At 40.6% G+C, this 17,214-nt stretch overlaps 4 protein-coding genes across 5 annotated transcripts in view; 2 read left to right on the top strand and 2 right to left on the bottom strand.

Annotated features, from left to right (window-relative positions):
- Nucleotides 1–1,845: 1,845 nt before the first annotated feature.
- Nucleotides 1,846–4,899, bottom strand: LOC109895504 (thymidine kinase 2, mitochondrial-like). The gene is made up of 10 exons (XM_020489219.2): nt 4,650–4,899; nt 4,076–4,177; nt 3,880–3,954; nt 3,689–3,742; nt 3,517–3,606; nt 3,288–3,361; nt 3,100–3,188; nt 2,926–3,005; nt 2,720–2,800; nt 1,846–1,945 (listed from the first exon to the last, which is right to left on the bottom strand). Exons 2-10 carry the CDS (start codon nt 4,133–4,135, stop codon nt 1,859–1,861), a joined length of 690 nt encoding a protein of 229 aa, XP_020344808.1. The 5' UTR covers nt 4,136–4,177; nt 4,650–4,899; the 3' UTR covers nt 1,846–1,858.
- A 9-nt stretch (nt 4,900–4,908) lies between these two features.
- Nucleotides 4,909–7,778, top strand: cklf (chemokine like factor). Its single transcript, XM_020489221.2, has 5 exons — nt 4,909–5,022; nt 5,310–5,455; nt 5,925–6,080; nt 6,202–6,297; nt 6,586–7,778. The coding sequence occupies exons 2-5, from the start codon at nt 5,348–5,350 to the stop codon at nt 6,691–6,693; spliced, it is 468 nt and encodes a 155-aa protein (XP_020344810.1). The 5' UTR covers nt 4,909–5,022; nt 5,310–5,347; the 3' UTR covers nt 6,694–7,778.
- Nucleotides 7,779–8,032: 254 nt separating this feature from the next.
- On the top strand, nt 8,033–15,875 carry LOC109895506 (CKLF-like MARVEL transmembrane domain-containing protein 3). 2 transcript variants are annotated; one of them, XM_020489222.2, is made up of 5 exons: nt 8,033–8,314; nt 10,662–10,817; nt 11,459–11,554; nt 12,030–12,147; nt 12,896–15,875. In XM_020489222.2, exons 1-5 carry the CDS (start codon nt 8,195–8,197, stop codon nt 12,925–12,927), a joined length of 522 nt encoding a protein of 173 aa, XP_020344811.1. In that variant the 5' UTR covers nt 8,033–8,194; the 3' UTR covers nt 12,928–15,875. The 2 variants fall into 2 exon arrangements, 1 of the variants encoding a protein (XP_020344811.1); XR_004210857.1 differs by having other exon boundaries at nt 8,170–8,314; nt 10,896–11,554.
- The window catches only part of LOC109895508 (CKLF-like MARVEL transmembrane domain-containing protein 4), a 26,795-nt gene continuing 23,369 nt past the window's right edge, over nt 13,789–17,214 (bottom strand). The window contains exon 4 of the mRNA XM_020489227.2: nt 13,789–16,570. Coding sequence (XP_020344816.1) covers nt 16,406–16,570 — 165 coding nt within the window. The 3' untranslated portion in view covers nt 13,789–16,405. The remainder of the gene's footprint in view (nt 16,571–17,214) is intronic.

Genomic DNA, 17,214 nt, shown 5'->3' with positions numbered 1-17,214 from the left:
AGGTCCAGATGTATACAGAATGGTGTCGTCTGCATAGAGGTGGATCAGAGAATCACCAACAGCAAGAGCGACATCATTGATATATATATACACAGAGGAAAGAGTCATCCAGAGAACTGAGCCCTGTGGCACCCCGATAGAGCTGCAAGAGGTCCGGACAACAGGCCCTCCGATTTGACGTACTGAGCTCTGTCTGAGAAGTAGTTGGTGAACCAGTTGCTGCATGGGGTGCTGAGGTGTTGGCCGGGGTAGGGGTAGCCAGGTGGAAAGCATGGCCAGTCGTGGAAAAATGCTTATTGAAATGATCGATTATCGTAGATTTATGGGTGGTGACAGTGCTTCCTACCCTCAGTGCAGTGGGCAGCTGGGAAGAGGTGCTCTTATTCTCATTGTGCCACATGCTTGGTGGTGCCCCTTGTTGAGTGGTGTTGCAGACTCTGGGACTCTTTCAGAACAGGTATATATATATATATATATATATATATATATATATATATATATATACACACACGTTACAGCCTTATATATATATTGAGACCATGTGACACTTAAATACAGTCCACCTGTGTGTAATTTTTTTCATTTCACCAATTTGGACTATTTTACATGAAATCCAAATAAAAATTTATTTAAATTACATGTTGTAATGCAACAAAATTGTAAAAACGCCAGGGGGGGTTGAATACTTTTGCAAGGCACTGTAAGGTCCCATAATTGACAGTTGGAATTGCCCGTAGAGCTCCGAGACAGGATTGTGTCGAGACACAGAACTGGGGAAGGGTACCAAAACATTTCTGCAGCATTGAAGGTCCCCAAGAACACAGTGGCCTACATCATTCTTAATTGGAAGAAGTTTGGAACCAAAGACTCTTCCTAGAGCTGGCCGCCCGACCAAACTGAGCAATCGGGGGAGAAGGGTCTTGGTCTGGGTGGTGACCAAGAACCCGATCGTTGCTCTGACAGAGCTCTAGAGTCCTTCTGTGGAGATGGTTGTCCTTCTGGAAGGTTCTGCCATCTCTGCAGCGCTCCACCAATCAGGCCTTTATGGTAGAGTGACAAGACGGAACCCACTCCTCAGTAAAAAGCACATGACAGCCCACTTGGAGTTTGCCAAAAAGCACCTAAAGACTCTCAGACCATGATAAACAAGATTCTCTGGTCTGATGAAACCAATATTGAACTCTTTGGCCTGAATGCCAAGTGTCACGTCTGGAGGAAACCTGGCACCATCCCTACGGTGAAGCATGGTGGTGGCAGTATTATGCTGTGGGGATGTTTCTTTAGCATCAGGGATTGGGAGACTAGTCAGGATCGAGGGAAAGATGAATGGAGCAAAGTACAGAGAGATCCTTGATGAAAACCTGCTTCAGAGCACTCAGGAACTCAGACCGGAGTGAAGTTTCACCTTCCAACAGGACAACGGCCCTAAGCACACAGCCAAGACAACGCAAGAGTGGCTTCGTGGACAAGTCTCTGAATGTCCTTTAGTGGCCCAGCCAGAGCCCGATCAAACATATCTGGAGACCTGACAACAGCTGTGCAGCAACACTCCCCATCCAACATGACAGAGCTTGAGAGGATCTGCAGAGAAGGAACTCCCCAAATACAGGTGTGGCAAGCTTGTAGCGTCATACCCAAGAAGACTCAAGGCTGTAATCGCTGCCAACGGTGCTTCAACTAAGTTGAATTAGCAAACATTACTAAAAACCTGTTTTTGCTTTGTCATTATGGGGTATTGTGAGTCGATTGATGAGGGGGAAAAAAAACAATTTAATCAATTTTAGAATAAGGCTGTAACCTAACAAAATGTCGAAAAAGTCTAGGGGTCTGAATAATTTTCGAAGGCACTGTACTTCAGTCACACATTGGTCCCTGATAAAATCTTCTCTCTGTTCTCCTCATACTGGAGGATCATCTTCTGCAGGTCATCGTCTGCCGAAATGACCTGAAAACATAGAAATACAAATACACTGAGTATACCAAACATTATGAACACTTTCCTAAAATTGAGTTGCACCCCTCCCCCATTGCTCTCAGAACCGACTCAATTCGTCGGAGCATGGAGTCTTCAAAGTGTCGAAGGCATTACACATGGATGCCTGCCCATGTTGACTCCAATGCTTCCCACAATAGTGTCAAGTTGGCTGGATGTCCTTTGGGTGGTGGACCATTCTTGATACACACGGGAAACTGTTGAGCGTGAAAAAAAACGGCATCGTTGCAGTTCTTGACACAAACCGGTGCACCTGGCACCTACTCCCATACCCCGTTCAAAGGCACTTCAATGTTTTGTCCTGCTCATTCACCCTCTGAATGGCACAATCCATCTCTCAATTCTCAAGGCTTAAAACTCCTTCGTTAACCTATCTCCTCCCCTTCATATACACTGATTGAAGTGGATTTACCAAGTGATATCAATAAGAGATCATAACTTTCATCCGGTTTTGTATCCTCAGTGTATATATCATTAAATGCTGTGAAACTGCCTTTACAGATTATAGTAACGTGATACAAAAACAGAGCTGTGTTTAACAATCACTTACCTGCCTTTCTATTGAACAATGGACTATTTCCCAACAATGAAAAACAAGGAATCCTCGACATAGATGACCAATACTCTGGCGCTTATCACAGGAGACACTAGAATGTATAAACAATGTTCCTCATTAATTGACCATTGTCCTCCAAAACGCACGCCTGAAAAAGATTGATCACTCACAAGGACTGGAGCAGGAACATTGAAGGACGTCTTCTTTATCAGCCAGTCTTCATACAGCTGATGGATTGCCTCTAAATATTCCTTTAAAAATAAAAAAAAGCGAGAAAGATAGTAGGTTGAGAGAGTAGGGCAAGAGACGAGTCTTAAAACCCCTCTGAAGTTAGACCAAGAACAGCACTGAGAGTTTGTCATTCTTCTACCCTCACCAAAGGAATGATCTTCTCCTCCTCCCTGCATCTCTCTTTTAGCCTCTCATGGCAGGTCTGTGGAGACGACTGGAGATAAACTGAAACAGAGGAGGAACTAAATGAACAAGATTCTACCAAGGACGCAACATCATCAGAATAAAGTAGAAAGCTTGTGTTTCTGCACAGCTTTACCGATAAGATCCACAGGAATGGCAATGTTCTGAGTGATCCACTCAAACCACTCACTAAGAACAGCAAAGTCCACATCGGGCATCTTCCCACTGCAGAGAGCAAAATATTGTGAAGTACATCAAATTAACTAGATTGGGCACAAATGAGAACCAGCTATAAGCTGGTGTGAAATATACCATGTGCATTACCTTCTGTAAAGATTTTCCACAAAGATGTACTTGGCACTGTAGATGGACCTTTCCATCATTCTCATTGGGGCGGACTGGAATCAACAAACACAAAACAGACCATGTTAATTATGCAATGTAAAATCAAAGTCGAAAGAGAAATCTGTACTATTGATAAAAAACATGCAACAGTAGTGAAACAATAGGATATCAGTGCAACCTGTTCTGTGCAATGTTTTAGAGTGCCTACTATTGTTGAGAGGTGTTGGTCCAGCATGGTTAGCTGAATATAGGTCTGTAGAGTGATGCCCCATCGAGTAGGGTCCTGGTACATTAACCCCTGCAGGATGGGAGTAGATCTAACATCAGCATAAAATATGTCATTTTCAAAATGAACCATCTTCTATAGAATGGTCACGTACCAGGGGGTTGTGCCCTCGAACATTCCTCCATTTGGAAACTGGCTCAGTCAGCACCTGAGAATTCAAAACTAAAATTGTGATTTCATTTGACCTTTTGTTTTACACACAGTGCAGCACAAGGGATGAAAGGAAAATGAAGGAATGCAAAATGTTGAACAAGCGTGTTGCATGTTTTTTTGTATTTTTTTTACCTCAATGTTACTGGTTTTGCTGAAATACTCCAGGCATGTTGTCTTCCCACTAGCAATATTCCCCTCTATACAGATCTAAAGAAAAATAACAATATACATTGTGTCGACTTCTCCCTCAGGTATATAGGCTTCAAATGTCTTAGTATCAATTTCAAAGAATTTCAAGGATTTAAAATGACAGTGTACCAGTACATACCACTAACTTATTCTTCTCCCCATTCCGCACAAGCTTTCCTTGGGAGGAGTAAGACTGCATTGTGAGATAACCTGACTTCTTGGTTTCAGCTTAAGTCAGTACCTATGGTCAAGGCAAACAGAGAAGAGTGTTAATATGGGTGATGTATGCAGGGCGATAGCATTCTGCCCTGGTTTGGTTAGAGCAAATTGATGAGCAAGTAGCCTCACTGAAAGTAGTGCTAGATAATAGCAGTGCTAATGGATGAGTCTGACAGGAATGGCAATGTCTAATTGGCAATTATTTTACATTTGTATCACATTTATTGGTGGTAGCTGAAGTGAGCTCAAAGTACAAGTGTATTGTTTCTAAACATTTTCTGTCACATTGTATTGTATACTTGGCAATTCAAAATGTAACAGTATGAGCAGGCTATGTTGTTAATATGTTCTGTTGTTCTGACGCAACATTGTAACTCACATAATTTGTAACATGACATTGTAACATTAGTCTACAGGGTGTTTCATTGTATCACTCTGTACCGAAACAATGCTTCAGACCAGCGAATAAATAAACCTTGTGCAAGGGCACCTACTTGAGACGAGCTGTGTGTTGTTGCTATGGCCTCTCGTCTGGCAGAGCTCACCGCGCGCATCACCAAATATTTTGCAGGGAATAGCCACTAATCGCGCTGACCTCACAGCAGTGTGGGAATATAGTCGTGTAGCAGATCTCCACAAATTGTTAATACAAATAGATGTAAAGGAAATCTCGCATAATTATCTGAATCACACACAGCGCTCGACCGTGAATTGGCACTCCAGTTCCGTGTGTCAAATAACCTCTTCCTGGTTCATGATATGGAGATGTAGTTTTTTTCTATTGGTTGAAGCGCTTTATTTGTTCTGATACCTGCATTCCCTCCACCAACTGCCATCACCATTGAGGGCAAAGGGACTCGTGTATAGGTAACACTGCTACCGTGATTTATGCCAGACTATCAGTACAGCAATGATGAGAATCATTAAAATATATAGGGCTGCTCATAATGTTTTTACGCCTCTGTCTGTAGGCCTACATGAGAAAGTCAATCAAATATTTTCTGATTGTAATATTCTATACAGATTGATTGACATTTTCAGATCATGGTTAGTTTGTTTAGTGGCATGCAAGCAGTATGATACGGCCTAGTATGTTTAGAAGTGATTGCAACGAACTGTAATTTCCTGCAACTGAAAGGAAATTGCTTCTTCAGGAAACACAGACTCTGAGCTGGTTCTTTTGAAACGTAACATGACAGGCGACTGTTCCAAAACAACCAGTAACATACCTTCATTACCCATGGAGGTTGATACTGCTTTTCTCAGATCCTTGAGGGGTGTCCTTAAATTAGCAGAGATGGTGAGACATTTGTTCATACTTTGTTAAACCACTGGGTTTTGGAAAGACTTATCACCCCAGATAAAGCCATATATCTGGTGTAAATTTGATAAAAACAGCAAGAATGTATTACACAGTATTGTTACAGGATATTACAATCTCTTACAGAGAGATTATGTTGATTTACATTATTTCCTAAATATGTTGTCTATGACAAAGCAGAACTAGAAGTGAATGTCAGAGCTGTAGTTCCTGTGAACTGTACAAACGTTAAACCCTGTAGTTGATGATAAACGATAAACAAGATACTGCATGCCCTCTAGTGGACATTACATTTTAATCAATAAAAACGACCCTAATTTTCACAGCTTTTGGTGTGAAACAACCATTTCAATTTGTAGGATTAGAGACTGTCCTTAAATATCTTTGAATGGAAACAATCAATTAGCATTTCCTATAATTTCCTAATTGCCAATGCTCTCTGTTTCAGGGGACTATGTTTGTAGCATGTGTGTGTTTTGCTGTAGCATCCAGGCCCAAATACATTGCAGCTACATGCATGGAGTTTGTGATCACATTCTCCCTGCTTCTGCTGTACACACTGAAGTTGAATAAGAAGCTGACTCTGTTCTTCTGGCCTCTCGTTGTAAGGAACCTATTCAATTACAGTACAGTGTTTACTGTAGGTCTTTCACATTGATTAACTGCTGTGAAAATGTCAGGCAGTCAAGCTTTCTGAGTAACTTCCATTGTCTTTTCTTCTTCAGGATTTGTTCAACTCACTGTTTGCAGCAGTCTTCATACTTATCCTGAGTCTGATAGCAGTGTCCACTTACACAGTGACAGGGACCCTGGGTGGAGGGGTGAGATAAAAACAAATGTATTCCTTGTTGACCTTCTATTTGGGGGCCTTATAGAACTGGGTTTCTGGGTGAAGCCTCATCTTACACACCATCCTGTCAATAATGAACTGCCCGGAGGAAATACAATCCTTATGAACATTTCCACTAACGTGAATATATACTGTAATCCCACATTTGGCACCCAGTACAACTAATGAATGAACTATTACAAAAAAATGTCAGCTATAATTCTATCTTGTAGCCTATATCTGATATTAACACTGAGTCTTGTATACTTTCCCTATCCAGATAGTGGGTTTCATAGCAACAGGCCTGTGGTGTGTGGATGGTTGCATGCTTTTCAAGAGGGTCACATTCAATCAACCAAGAACATCAGCAACTGGCACTGTGAAGTGAAGACACCACAATTGTCTCTTCAGATGCTCACTCTCAGAGTTACTCTGTCCAGTGTCTGTGTTCTTTCAACCATCTTTTTTTTTGTGCACACTCCTCTTTCTACTCTGGTTAGAGCCAGTTTGCGCTGTTCTGTGAAGGGAGTAGTACGCTTCTTCAGTTTCTTGGCAATTTCTCGCATGGAATAGGCTTCATTTCTCAGAACAAGAATAGACTGACGAGTTTCAGAAGAAAGTTATTTGTTTCTGGCCATTTTGAGCCTGTAATCGAACTCACAAATGCTGATGCTCCAGATACTCAACTAGTCTAAAGAAGGCCAGTTTTATTGCTTCTTTAATCAGGACAACAGTTTTCAGCTGTGCTAACATAATTGCAAAAGTGTTTTCTAATGGTCAATTAGCCTTTTAAAATTATAAACTAACACAACATGCCATTGGAACACAGGAGTGATGGTTGCTGATAATGGGCCCCTGTACGTCTATGTAGATATTCCATTAAAAATCAGCCGTTTCCAGCTACAATAGTCATTTACAACATTAACAATGTCTACACTGTATTTCTGATCAATTTAGTTATTTTAATGAACAAAACATGTGCTTTTCTTTCAAAAATAAGGACATTTCTATGTGACCCCAAACTTCTGAAAGGTAGTGTATGTGTAGGTTTAAAGGGGCAATCAGCAGTTGAAACAATAACCAAGCTTGGCCCTAGCCCATTTTGGTAAAAACCTGAAGGATATGGGGCTGGATAAATGTAACCACTCTCAAATTCATAGCCAGAGCTATGTATGCAAGGACTGACCATCAATGATATCAACATTGTAGTTTTAACCATGTTTCGAGGCTATATAGTGTTTGTTTACACTTAATTTGTTTACAATTATTGGAGTAAAACAAGCTTATATTTTGTGTTCTGATGGGGTATGGCAGTAGAACTAAGCTTATGAGGCATTTATATGAGTACATATATCATTAATGTCTAAATCCAAAAATTGATGTATCAACTGTAGATTGCCCATTTGTTTGTATAGCCTAATCAATGCAATAACACAATTATCATGTATAAAAAATAAATACCTTTGAAACCTAGGCCTGTATCATATTTTAAACAATGTCAGATTACATGTAGGCCCAGTCTATTTCTACTTTATTCTTAAGTAATGTTTCTATTGCATTTTGAGTTGTTTATGAGGTTCCCATAAAGTTGGACCATAGCCCTATGAAGTTAAAACAGATTATTTCTAAAACTCGAGGGATACATCACAACAATTTTAACAAATATATTACAGTATTTTAGTTTTGACGCATGCACTTAGCCCAGTCAACTAACATCTCTTCTGGAATGCAGATGTTGCGCCTTTGTGAACTACGTTTTCGCACTGTCATTATTTCCGTTTCCACTTCAAGAAGCAACACTCTTTTTTCGGGGCTTTGCATTTTCCACTCTCAACTCTTCCAGCCCGCTGGATCTGTAACCTTTACTCAAGTCAAACGTTATCTTTGAAATGGGGGACATCGAAGCTCCCGGTACGACTGGACCGCGCCAAAGTGTCCTTCAAACGATTCTCCCAATCGCAAAAGTATTCGCATCTTCACGGAAAGGACAACTTCTTATTGCAGAAGTGGTAACGTAGCATTTCAAAGAATATATTAGTGTCTTTATTTCCATTGTTTCTTCCGAATACTTTTCTTCAACGTTGCCAAGACAAGCAGATGCGTAGAAGTTTAGTTGGCGGGGGCGGGGTGCACTCGATTTAACGGGTTTGTGCTATTCAGTGTAACGCTTTTGAACGCTCAAAAGTATGTTTTTGTTGGGATTAATATATCCTATCCTAACCAAGTCTTCAAACAGCTGTTTAGGTTAAACTATATGGAAAACACATCCATTGAATTCTGCCCATTTCTATTGAGGTCAATGTGTCCATCACACGGTTCTCATTTAGGCAAGGGAGCGTTTTGTTTTCGTCAAAGGCGCTAAAAAAAAGTATTTATGAATTAGTTGGCCACATATATATATTTTTTTTTACTTTGGAAGGTTTTAAGTTTACGACTGACTACCTTTTCATTCAGGTGAGAATTTAGATTTATACCAGTTAAACGAAAGACATGCATATGGATCATTTTGGAGACATGTAGCCTGTAAACTATCATTCATATTCATGTAGCCTAGTGTAGGCCTATTCATGTTTACACAAGCAAGCAATAGACCTTACATACAACTGTAATGTGTTCTATACTTCATGTGGTCAGTCTACTGTCGGGGGTTCTGCTTTGTATTACTGGATAACTACTAATAGGTTTTGACATGATGTGCAGTAGCCTATTGTGGGGACACGTTCGCACATGCAATTAAACCAAAATGGTAATGGTGAAAAAATACATTTTAAAAGAGGGAGTTTGCTAAAAAAAAAATACAAATCGTTGCAAACAAATGAACTCCATTAATTCTTCAATGAGTATTGATTATTTTAAACCTCATATATCAGGAAGTGAAACGAGAGTGTTTCTGCTTAGACATCTTCACTGTGGAAGGGGTCATCACCAAGGATTTGAACCAATTGAACACATATGTTATTATCATGGACTCTCCCATGTATGTCATGTGAGATTCAGTTCCTGGATGTGTTGTATGAAACAATGATCAACCCTCTCAGTCTCTAACTAACTGACTGCTGGAGGGCATGTAGCCCAAAAGATATACTGTATAGAATAGAGGGCTTTATTAGAGTGCTCTGACTGACTGGCCCTATAAGGTAACGGAATCAGTCTCCAAGAACAATGCAGCCTCTTTACACACACTTAGAATATGATCCTCTCCCTTGTTAGTGCTAGAAACCACATGGGTGCTACTATGACTTTAATAAAAACTCACAATGAAATATCCTGGTTTTTAGTAGTGGCTCAAGACAGCTGGAAAACATATATGCATAGAGTTTTTCGTGATCGTTAATAGCTGGAATGACAATAATGCTGCTTAAGTCATTTAGTTTGTCGCTCGTAGCATCCAATTGACAAGAAATGTGTTGTGCCAGAATTCTCAGAAGCCAGTTTTAGATTCCAAGATTCGTAGAGAATTTACCTTGTTGCTTTACTATGCAGAAACATAGCAGTGGGTGTCTGAGATGAGAAACGTTAGCCATGTCGAGGTCAGACAAAATGTCTGATAAGCAGTTCTGCTGTGCGTTACGAAGATATTCAACGTTATTCAACGATGAAACACATTCTAAGTGTAAGATAGATGAACAGTGTGCTCAGGGTTGTATCTATGAAAGCAGCAGTAGCAGTCTGTTGCATTTCGGGGAGTTCCCACCCCAAGGTGAGCCTTGTCTATGGTTTTGATGGCCCAGTCTAACAAATACAAGATGGCTCTGTGGAGATAACAGTGCCTGGGCTTGTCTCGTCCAATGATGTTGACCCGGAGGAAACTCAGGACAAGGGGATGTAGGAAAACAAGCACTATCACCAGAAATGTGTTTACAAAGAAAACATAAACTTTGTGATTCGTGGAGAGACTGGATGCTGATATTAAAGACTTATGGGCGTCTTTGAAATCACAAAGACAGTTGCATCTTTCAGGATTTGTGATCAACCAGACAAACATGTTTTATGATTAGCTAAAGTGAACAGTCGCGTTAATACATGTGTGTATAAAACAAGCAAAAACCTTTGAACTCACGTACAGTATAGGCTTATAGTGTGTCTGTGTAGGTCTGTGTAGGTCTGTGTAGGTCTGTGTAGGTCTGTGTAGGTCTGTGTAGGTCTGTGTAGGCCTGTGTAGGTCTGTGTAGGCCTGTGTATGTTATTTGTCATTCAACAGCTGCATCTCCTTACAGCTTGAGACAGGAAATGTAAATGCTTCGGGTCACTGCAACATTTCTTGAAAGGGAGATTTTGGACCAAAGTAACTTTAGTACGCCTTGCACTCTATTAGTCACTGTCTCTATCTCTCCCTCCCTCTGTCTTCTCTGTCAGGCTCTGTCCCTCATCGCGTTCATCTGTTTTGTGGCATCCACGGCAGCAGCCTTTGTCACAGCACCCCTCATTGAGTTCCTGGCTGCCCTCTTCCTCCTTTTTGCCTATTCCACCAAATTCAATGAGCGATTTAAGGGATTCCACTTCCCCCTCATGGTGAGTATACACTGAGTGTACAAGACATTAAGAACACCTTACCAATATTGATTTGCACCCACTTTTCCCTCAGAACAGCCTCAATTCGTTGGGGCATGGACTCTACAAGGTGTCGAAACCATTCCACAGGGGTTGCTGGCCCATGTTGACTCTGACGTTCCCACGGTTGTGACCATGTTGGCTGGATGTCCTTTGGGTGGTGGACCATTCTTGACACAAGCAGGAAACTGTTGAGCGTGAAAAAAAAACATTTCTACCACCTACCACAATTCAAAGGCACTTCAATCTTGTCTTACCCATTCACCTTCTGAATGACACATATACGCAATCCATGTCTCAATTGTTTGGATTCAAACTAGGGACTGTAGTGACCCCTCTTACACTGAGATGCAGTGCCTTAGACCGCTGCGCCACTCGGGAGCCAGAGTGGACTGATTGAAGGGATTGAAGTGGATTTAATGAGTGACATCAATAAGGGCTCATAGTTTTCACCTGGTCAGTCTATCTGATGGAAAGAGCAGGTGTTCATAATGTTTTGTACACTCAGTATATTTATAGTCCACTTGGGTACAGTAGGGATGATAGCCAATTTTAAAACAAATGTGAAAACTACATTTTAATTTGTACTATCTCTCTTTTAGGATTTTCTGCGCTGTGTCAGTGCGTCCATTATCTTTTTTATCATCTCCATAATATCAGTTTCCAAGTTCACAGACGGGGCCTCTAAAGCAGCAGGGGTAAGAAAAGCTCTTTGACACTAATCCACACATCTCTCATCAAGCCCATGCCACCATCGGAGTTGTATCTCCTCAGCATTTACAGCACAGGCGTCCAACTCATTCCACCAAGGGCTGAGTGTTTGTGTGTTTTCGCTCCTCCCTTGTCCTTGATTGTTGAATTTAGGTCTTTAATTAGTAAGGAACTCCCCACACCTGGTTGTCGAGCTCTTAATTGAAAGGCAAAAACAAAAACAAACCTGTAGACACTAGGCTTCCCATGGAATGACTTTGACACCCCTGATGTACAGTATACCCATTGAACTCTGAAGTTAAGGTTGAACTCAGAAGTCGTGTCTGGTTACTCCGCTGCATTACTTCATTGTGTCTGGATATCATGTTACAGCTAGCTTCTGTCAGACAATTCACCCCCTTCTGGATTTACTAGCTGTTTCATGTTGATATCAAAGGTTTTCTTTTCTTCCATTCCCTCCAGGTGTTTGGGTTCATTGCCACCATTGTTTTTGCTCTAGATTTTTACTTCATCTTTAATGACTTGGCTAATTTCCTCAAACAAGGAGGGGACTCAGGTGACGAGCCACCAAGAACCTCAGGTAAAGCGTTCTTTCAAATAATGTCTTGTATATAGTCTGATGTAAATCTACATGTTGTCGCCTATGCTGCATACTGTATACTCCTCAGAAACATTCCGTCCTTCCCTGTTCTTCCCACAAAATGGCTACAGGAAATATAGAAATGAGAACTTAGTGCTGACCCTCCATTCAGGGTTTTTGTTTCTGTCAGTTCTAATAAAATTTGTTTGGGCAGTTTAGGAAAACAAATAAACTTGCAGTTTGCTGATAGAAATCATAAGCCACATTGTGGACGACATGGCTCAAGTTCACTCAGCCAAGGGTCCCATAGGTCAGTGGGAGTGAATACTCATGGAGTGTGTTTGGGGAGTCAGCACATCGTCTGTGATAATCTTTGCAGATTGTGCTTCGTTCTGACCATGCTGAGTAGCTAATCTATTCAATAAACAAAACATGGTAACATCTGAATTATGATTTCTCATTTGCCATGAAACTGTATCTGATCACAACCTAGTTGGTACTATGTTAATAACATTTATATTAACTCTTTAATCATCTATGTTGTATGTGTTTTTACCTATCACGATTGGCTTCCACGATTATATAGACTTTATATTAATCTCTAAATTTAATTCCTGATCATTGCATAAGGAGGGCAGAGACCACAGGCCTTCACTTCCCTCTTTGAAAGGGATAGGCACAGACAGACAAAGACATGCATTGCTTATACCCTCAGTGTAAAAGTTTTTTTTTCTCTTCTGTGTTATAGAGTACAATGACTCCGACTCTGACTCGGACTGAAGAGGTTCTAGCCCAGGGACCATGTGTCCACCATGCCTGGCAGGAAGACATCCATTCTGCAGACGTCAACGGCATCCCGAAGGATTCACATTTCATTTTAAACCGACGTGAAAACAGGTCTTTAGCGCTTTGGAATGTTGGCACATACAAATGATCAATTACAGTTACATTATTATTTTCCAAATGCTCTAAAATTGCCCAAACCCTGAAATACATTTCTGAAGCTGTGAATGAACTGTGGTATTTTTAGTGATGGCTATTGGTTTACAGTTGCTCAGCCTCCATAATACCAAGAGGAGCATGGGGAACAGATGACACTACATTTTTACACAATTGAAAAGATTGGCAGCTGGTTGGCTGGTTACACCGTCTGTCCGATCATCATACTTGCTTTGCTTGATTTTTCTTTTTCTGGTGTCCTTTATTGAAAATGTTGCTGTATCTGATGTGATATCCTAGCGTTAAAATCATTTTGTGATAGATCTATTCACTGAGCTGAGAAGACTGACTGTGCACGGCACTTAGCTACTTCCTAAATGGCAACTTCCTGTTTGAATTTGATTTGTCAGCAGAATATTGTCTTCTCTTTTCTTCCAATTCCGAAAGCTTTTAATCACGGAGAAGCACTGGGAGACTTTTGTGATTGTGTTTGAAATGTAAACTGCAAATGGGGTATTACTGCATTCAATTATTGAAAATGGTACCTCAAAATGTTCTCCTATTCAGAAGGGTTTTCTTACCAGGTTGTACATCAAACATTTGTCAATTTGCAGGTCATGTAAAGAAAATAAGAAAGAAATCAGTTGATTTTCAGCTATTTGTAAGCTTTAATTTGTTTAATAAAAAAATGAAGACATGTTCAACAGTATTTCCAAACCCATTTATTTTGAGACAAGTTTGTCACCACAAACTATAGTTTTGTTAAATCTACAGAAAATTCTTTACATACAACAATACAGACTTTAATACTGCTTCCTAGAGTACAATAAATACTTGTATCAGTGACAGAGCATTTAAGAAAATCAAGGTCAAACCTTAAAAAAGATAAAGAGCAGTTAAGTCTTCACTTTATGATAAGCCATTTCAGATGTTGAGTGGTTCAAAACCTTGACACAAGCAATAACCTCTGCACGAAGCACTGTCGGTAAAGTTGTTTTAAGGACGTTACTGTAAGATAAATACACCCATCTCAAAATATTAGGTTATATTTACAGAGTGCTCTGGATTGTTAAGGACATCACGAAGCATTAACTTGTATTGTTCCACTATAGTCACGTCATTTCACTACTAGTTAAAGCAAGGATTACATATGCACTCACATGGCCTATTACTGTATGTTAGAGCATAATGTATTGCTAGATAAAGGAGATGGATCCACTACTGTGAAGTCAAGGCATAATATACGACTTAAAACAATCAACCGAGTCCTGAATAGAGAGACATAAATACACACATTTGATTGTCTATTCTTCACACAGTTTCAATCATAATCAACAGTGATTACGGTCAATTCATTCAAATTAAATCTGCAATTTGAGATGTGCAATGTCCCTGCCCTCACCTACAAAGTCATTAATGGAGTTAGGCCTTAAGTTTGTTCCCACTGTCCTCACAAAGAATATTGGTTCATCAACTCTGAACACAAAATATGATCACTTTGACAAAGATGGCATCTTTTAAAACATTTGTAAGATGTCCCACAACTAGGAGTGGGTGCACTTCAGTACACATAAAGCATCCACCATGAGCAGTTCCTCTGAGGGTATCTTTACCATAATCCACATATACATACAGTATCACCAGCAGGGTCAGTGGGATACAGAACACCCGGAATCACAATGTTGTGTAGATGTAAACACACAATACTATTTAGAACAAAAAATACAAAGACCAGAACGAACACGTCAACATTTCTAAAAGTCCTTCATCCGAGACACATTCAGTACAAACTTGCACATATGAACAGGCTACATCTCCATAAATGTGAATTCAATGTTCCTTGCTCTATTTGTCTGTACCAAACAAAAAAAAATCCAGGAAGTTAAATTGACTGCGAGGGTGTTTTATGAAATAAGATATGTGATTATGTATGCTATATAAGATAAATAAGATCACACATTCAACTGAGATACATTGGTGCGCCATTCTGTGAATGAGTATGCCGTGGACCCAATTATTAAGGCGGCCACATTTAAGTTTCAAACAGACAATAGATCATAAATGATGAGTCAGCCAATACCTGAGATGTGCTATGGACGCTGACCTCGACCAGCACCCGTTTATCAGTATTTCGCTCAATTATCAAACGTACCACCATGTTAGTAATGTACCACTGTGCAATTTGTCTGTCACTCACTAGGCCAGATATACTATAGGTACAACGCTTATACACATCACATTCATACTCTTTAACCGTTTACAAATAGCACCCACACCAACTACATTGCCTTCAAAAAGTATTCACACCTCTTTACCTTTTCCACATTTAGTTGTGTTACAGCCTGAATTTCAATAAATTAGCACCAAAAAAAATGTAAAAACATGTTTTCACTTTGTCATTACGGGTTATTGTGTGTAGATGGGTGAGACAAAATCTATTTCATCCATTTTGAATTCAGACTGTAACACAACAAAATGTGGAATAAGTCAAAGGGTGTGAATATTTTCTGAAGAAACTGTCAATCAAAAGTCCTTCAATAAAACAAAATAGTAAAAAACAAATACCTTCAATCTTCCTTCAAACGTCCATGTGGTTCGGTTGTTGTGTATTAGTGAGATACACTGAGGAGGGTTACTTTACATATTCTACAGAGAGAGAGACAACTGAACTGTAATGGCATTGTGGAACTGAACTGTGTTGGGAATGTGTTTCAGGAGTATCGGAGTTCATAAAAACTTAATAAGCGGTTGATCCGCCGTAACGAATAGGCCTAAGCTTTTGGTCCTTTTTTTTCAAGTTCACGTTTTTAAAAAAATCAATCAATTGAATTGATTAAATTGTTGTTCTCTTTGTGTGTCAGATCTATAGTGTTAAAAAAAAAAGTCCATATCTAAACACAGTGCTACCTGTATGTATTGCAAATAAAACAACCACCAAAACCTGTACAGTACGTGCTGGTGGCCATAGATACCAAGTCACACAGTCAAGAGCATTTACCAAACACTGGTGCAAGATTTCAAACCACGCTGAATTCAAAACCAGAAAAACACTTCATTCATATCAAATCAATGCTCTTGATGACCGTCGACAGAGGTAGATCTCTGAGCCAGTCTGTGTATTGGTACACTCAGAGGGATAGGGCTCTGGGTCCAGGCCTTGGGGGACTCTCGCCAAGCGAGACCCACAAGTAAAGAGGCTGCAGTGCTCATCCATGGAGTGGGTACGGTGATTGGTTATGTCACTAGGGGGTAGTCGGAGAGAGGGTATGGTAAGATAGAAGCCCTAAATGTCAGTCTTGGTCTCAGAATGTCAACTCCATCAGGCCAGGTCAGGCCGTGCCTCCATCTCTCCCCGGGAGGCAGTGCGGGCTCGCATGTACTCACTGGTCTGGACCGCCACTGAGCGCCCATCACCCATACGCCATCTCTTCACCGCCAGGAAGGTGTTCACAGCGTACACACACGTCACCAGGAAGCCAAAGACCTTCACAGGAAGTTACAGAAACATGATTCAACACAACAGAATTTCTGTTACTATGATCTTAAAATAAATGTGGGTTTCCAAGTAGTACAGGAGGAAATGACACCTCCCTCCAGTCCTTCCTAATAGTCCCAGTAGTAAATCTCAAATAGGGACTACTGTATAATTACAGCAAGACATTTGGCTGATTAAACAGTCACACACAACGTGTCTAATCCCTCTCCAAATCGCAGCCCTTTATACAGTCTACGCCCCTAAAGAAATAGACAAGAGTGAGATTCAACAAATACACACCTCCCACGGCTCCCTCCATCCCTCCCCAGCAGGAGAGCCCAGGGCTTTTCACTGGCCCCTTCCAGGCCTGAAAAAAGCCCAGGATGTTTAATAGAAACTTCCTACTGAGAACATCTGTACCATAAACGACTCAGCACAAATCCCCAGGCCACCGGCCGGGCGCCTGTAGTACACAGTTCTGCTGATCCAGCCTCATGCACAACCACAGGAATCAAGGGACCAGCCGTGTGTGCGAGGACTTGCATGCTTTCTTATGTGTAAGGAAACAAGTCAGCCTTGCCAGACAATTCACATCATCTGCAAGAGATCATGGAGGGAGCGGTGCAAGGAACGAAAGGGAGAGACATCAAAAT

The sequence above is a fragment of the Oncorhynchus kisutch genome, linkage group LG8 (assembly GCF_002021735.2).
Source record: "Oncorhynchus kisutch isolate 150728-3 linkage group LG8, Okis_V2, whole genome shotgun sequence".
Classification (NCBI taxonomy): Eukaryota; Metazoa; Chordata; class Actinopteri; order Salmoniformes; family Salmonidae; genus Oncorhynchus; species Oncorhynchus kisutch.
This window is presented reverse-complemented; position numbering and strand designations above follow the sequence as displayed.

What these genes read in the sequence shown, in the direction of transcription:
- LOC109895504 (XM_020489219.2), bottom strand. Translation starts at nt 4,135, where the DNA reads ATGCAGTCTTACTCCTCCCAAGGAAAGCTTGTGCGGAATGGGGAGAAG. An exon ending in AGGAGAAGATCATTCCTTTG is followed by an intron (nt 2,801 to 2,925) that starts GTGAGGGTAGAA and finishes TTATTTTTAAAG; the next exon opens with GAATATTTAGAGGCAATCCA. An exon ending in ATGTTCCTGCTCCAGTCCTT is followed by an intron (nt 1,946 to 2,719) that starts GTGAGTGATCAA and finishes CTATGTTTTCAG; the next exon opens with GTCATTTCGGCAGACGATGA.
- cklf (XM_020489221.2), top strand. Translation starts at nt 5,348, where the DNA reads ATGACAGGCGACTGTTCCAAAACAACCAGTAACATACCTTCATTACCC. An exon ending in TGTTCTTCTGGCCTCTCGTT is followed by an intron (nt 6,081 to 6,201) that starts GTAAGGAACCTA and finishes TTTCTTCTTCAG; the next exon opens with GATTTGTTCAACTCACTGTT. An exon ending in CAGGGACCCTGGGTGGAGGG is followed by an intron (nt 6,298 to 6,585) that starts GTGAGATAAAAA and finishes TTCCCTATCCAG; the next exon opens with ATAGTGGGTTTCATAGCAAC.
- LOC109895506 (XM_020489222.2), top strand. Translation starts at nt 8,195, where the DNA reads ATGGGGGACATCGAAGCTCCCGGTACGACTGGACCGCGCCAAAGTGTC. An exon ending in AACTTCTTATTGCAGAAGTG is followed by an intron (nt 8,315 to 10,661) that starts GTAACGTAGCAT and finishes CTTCTCTGTCAG; the next exon opens with GCTCTGTCCCTCATCGCGTT. An exon ending in GGGCCTCTAAAGCAGCAGGG is followed by an intron (nt 11,555 to 12,029) that starts GTAAGAAAAGCT and finishes CATTCCCTCCAG; the next exon opens with GTGTTTGGGTTCATTGCCAC.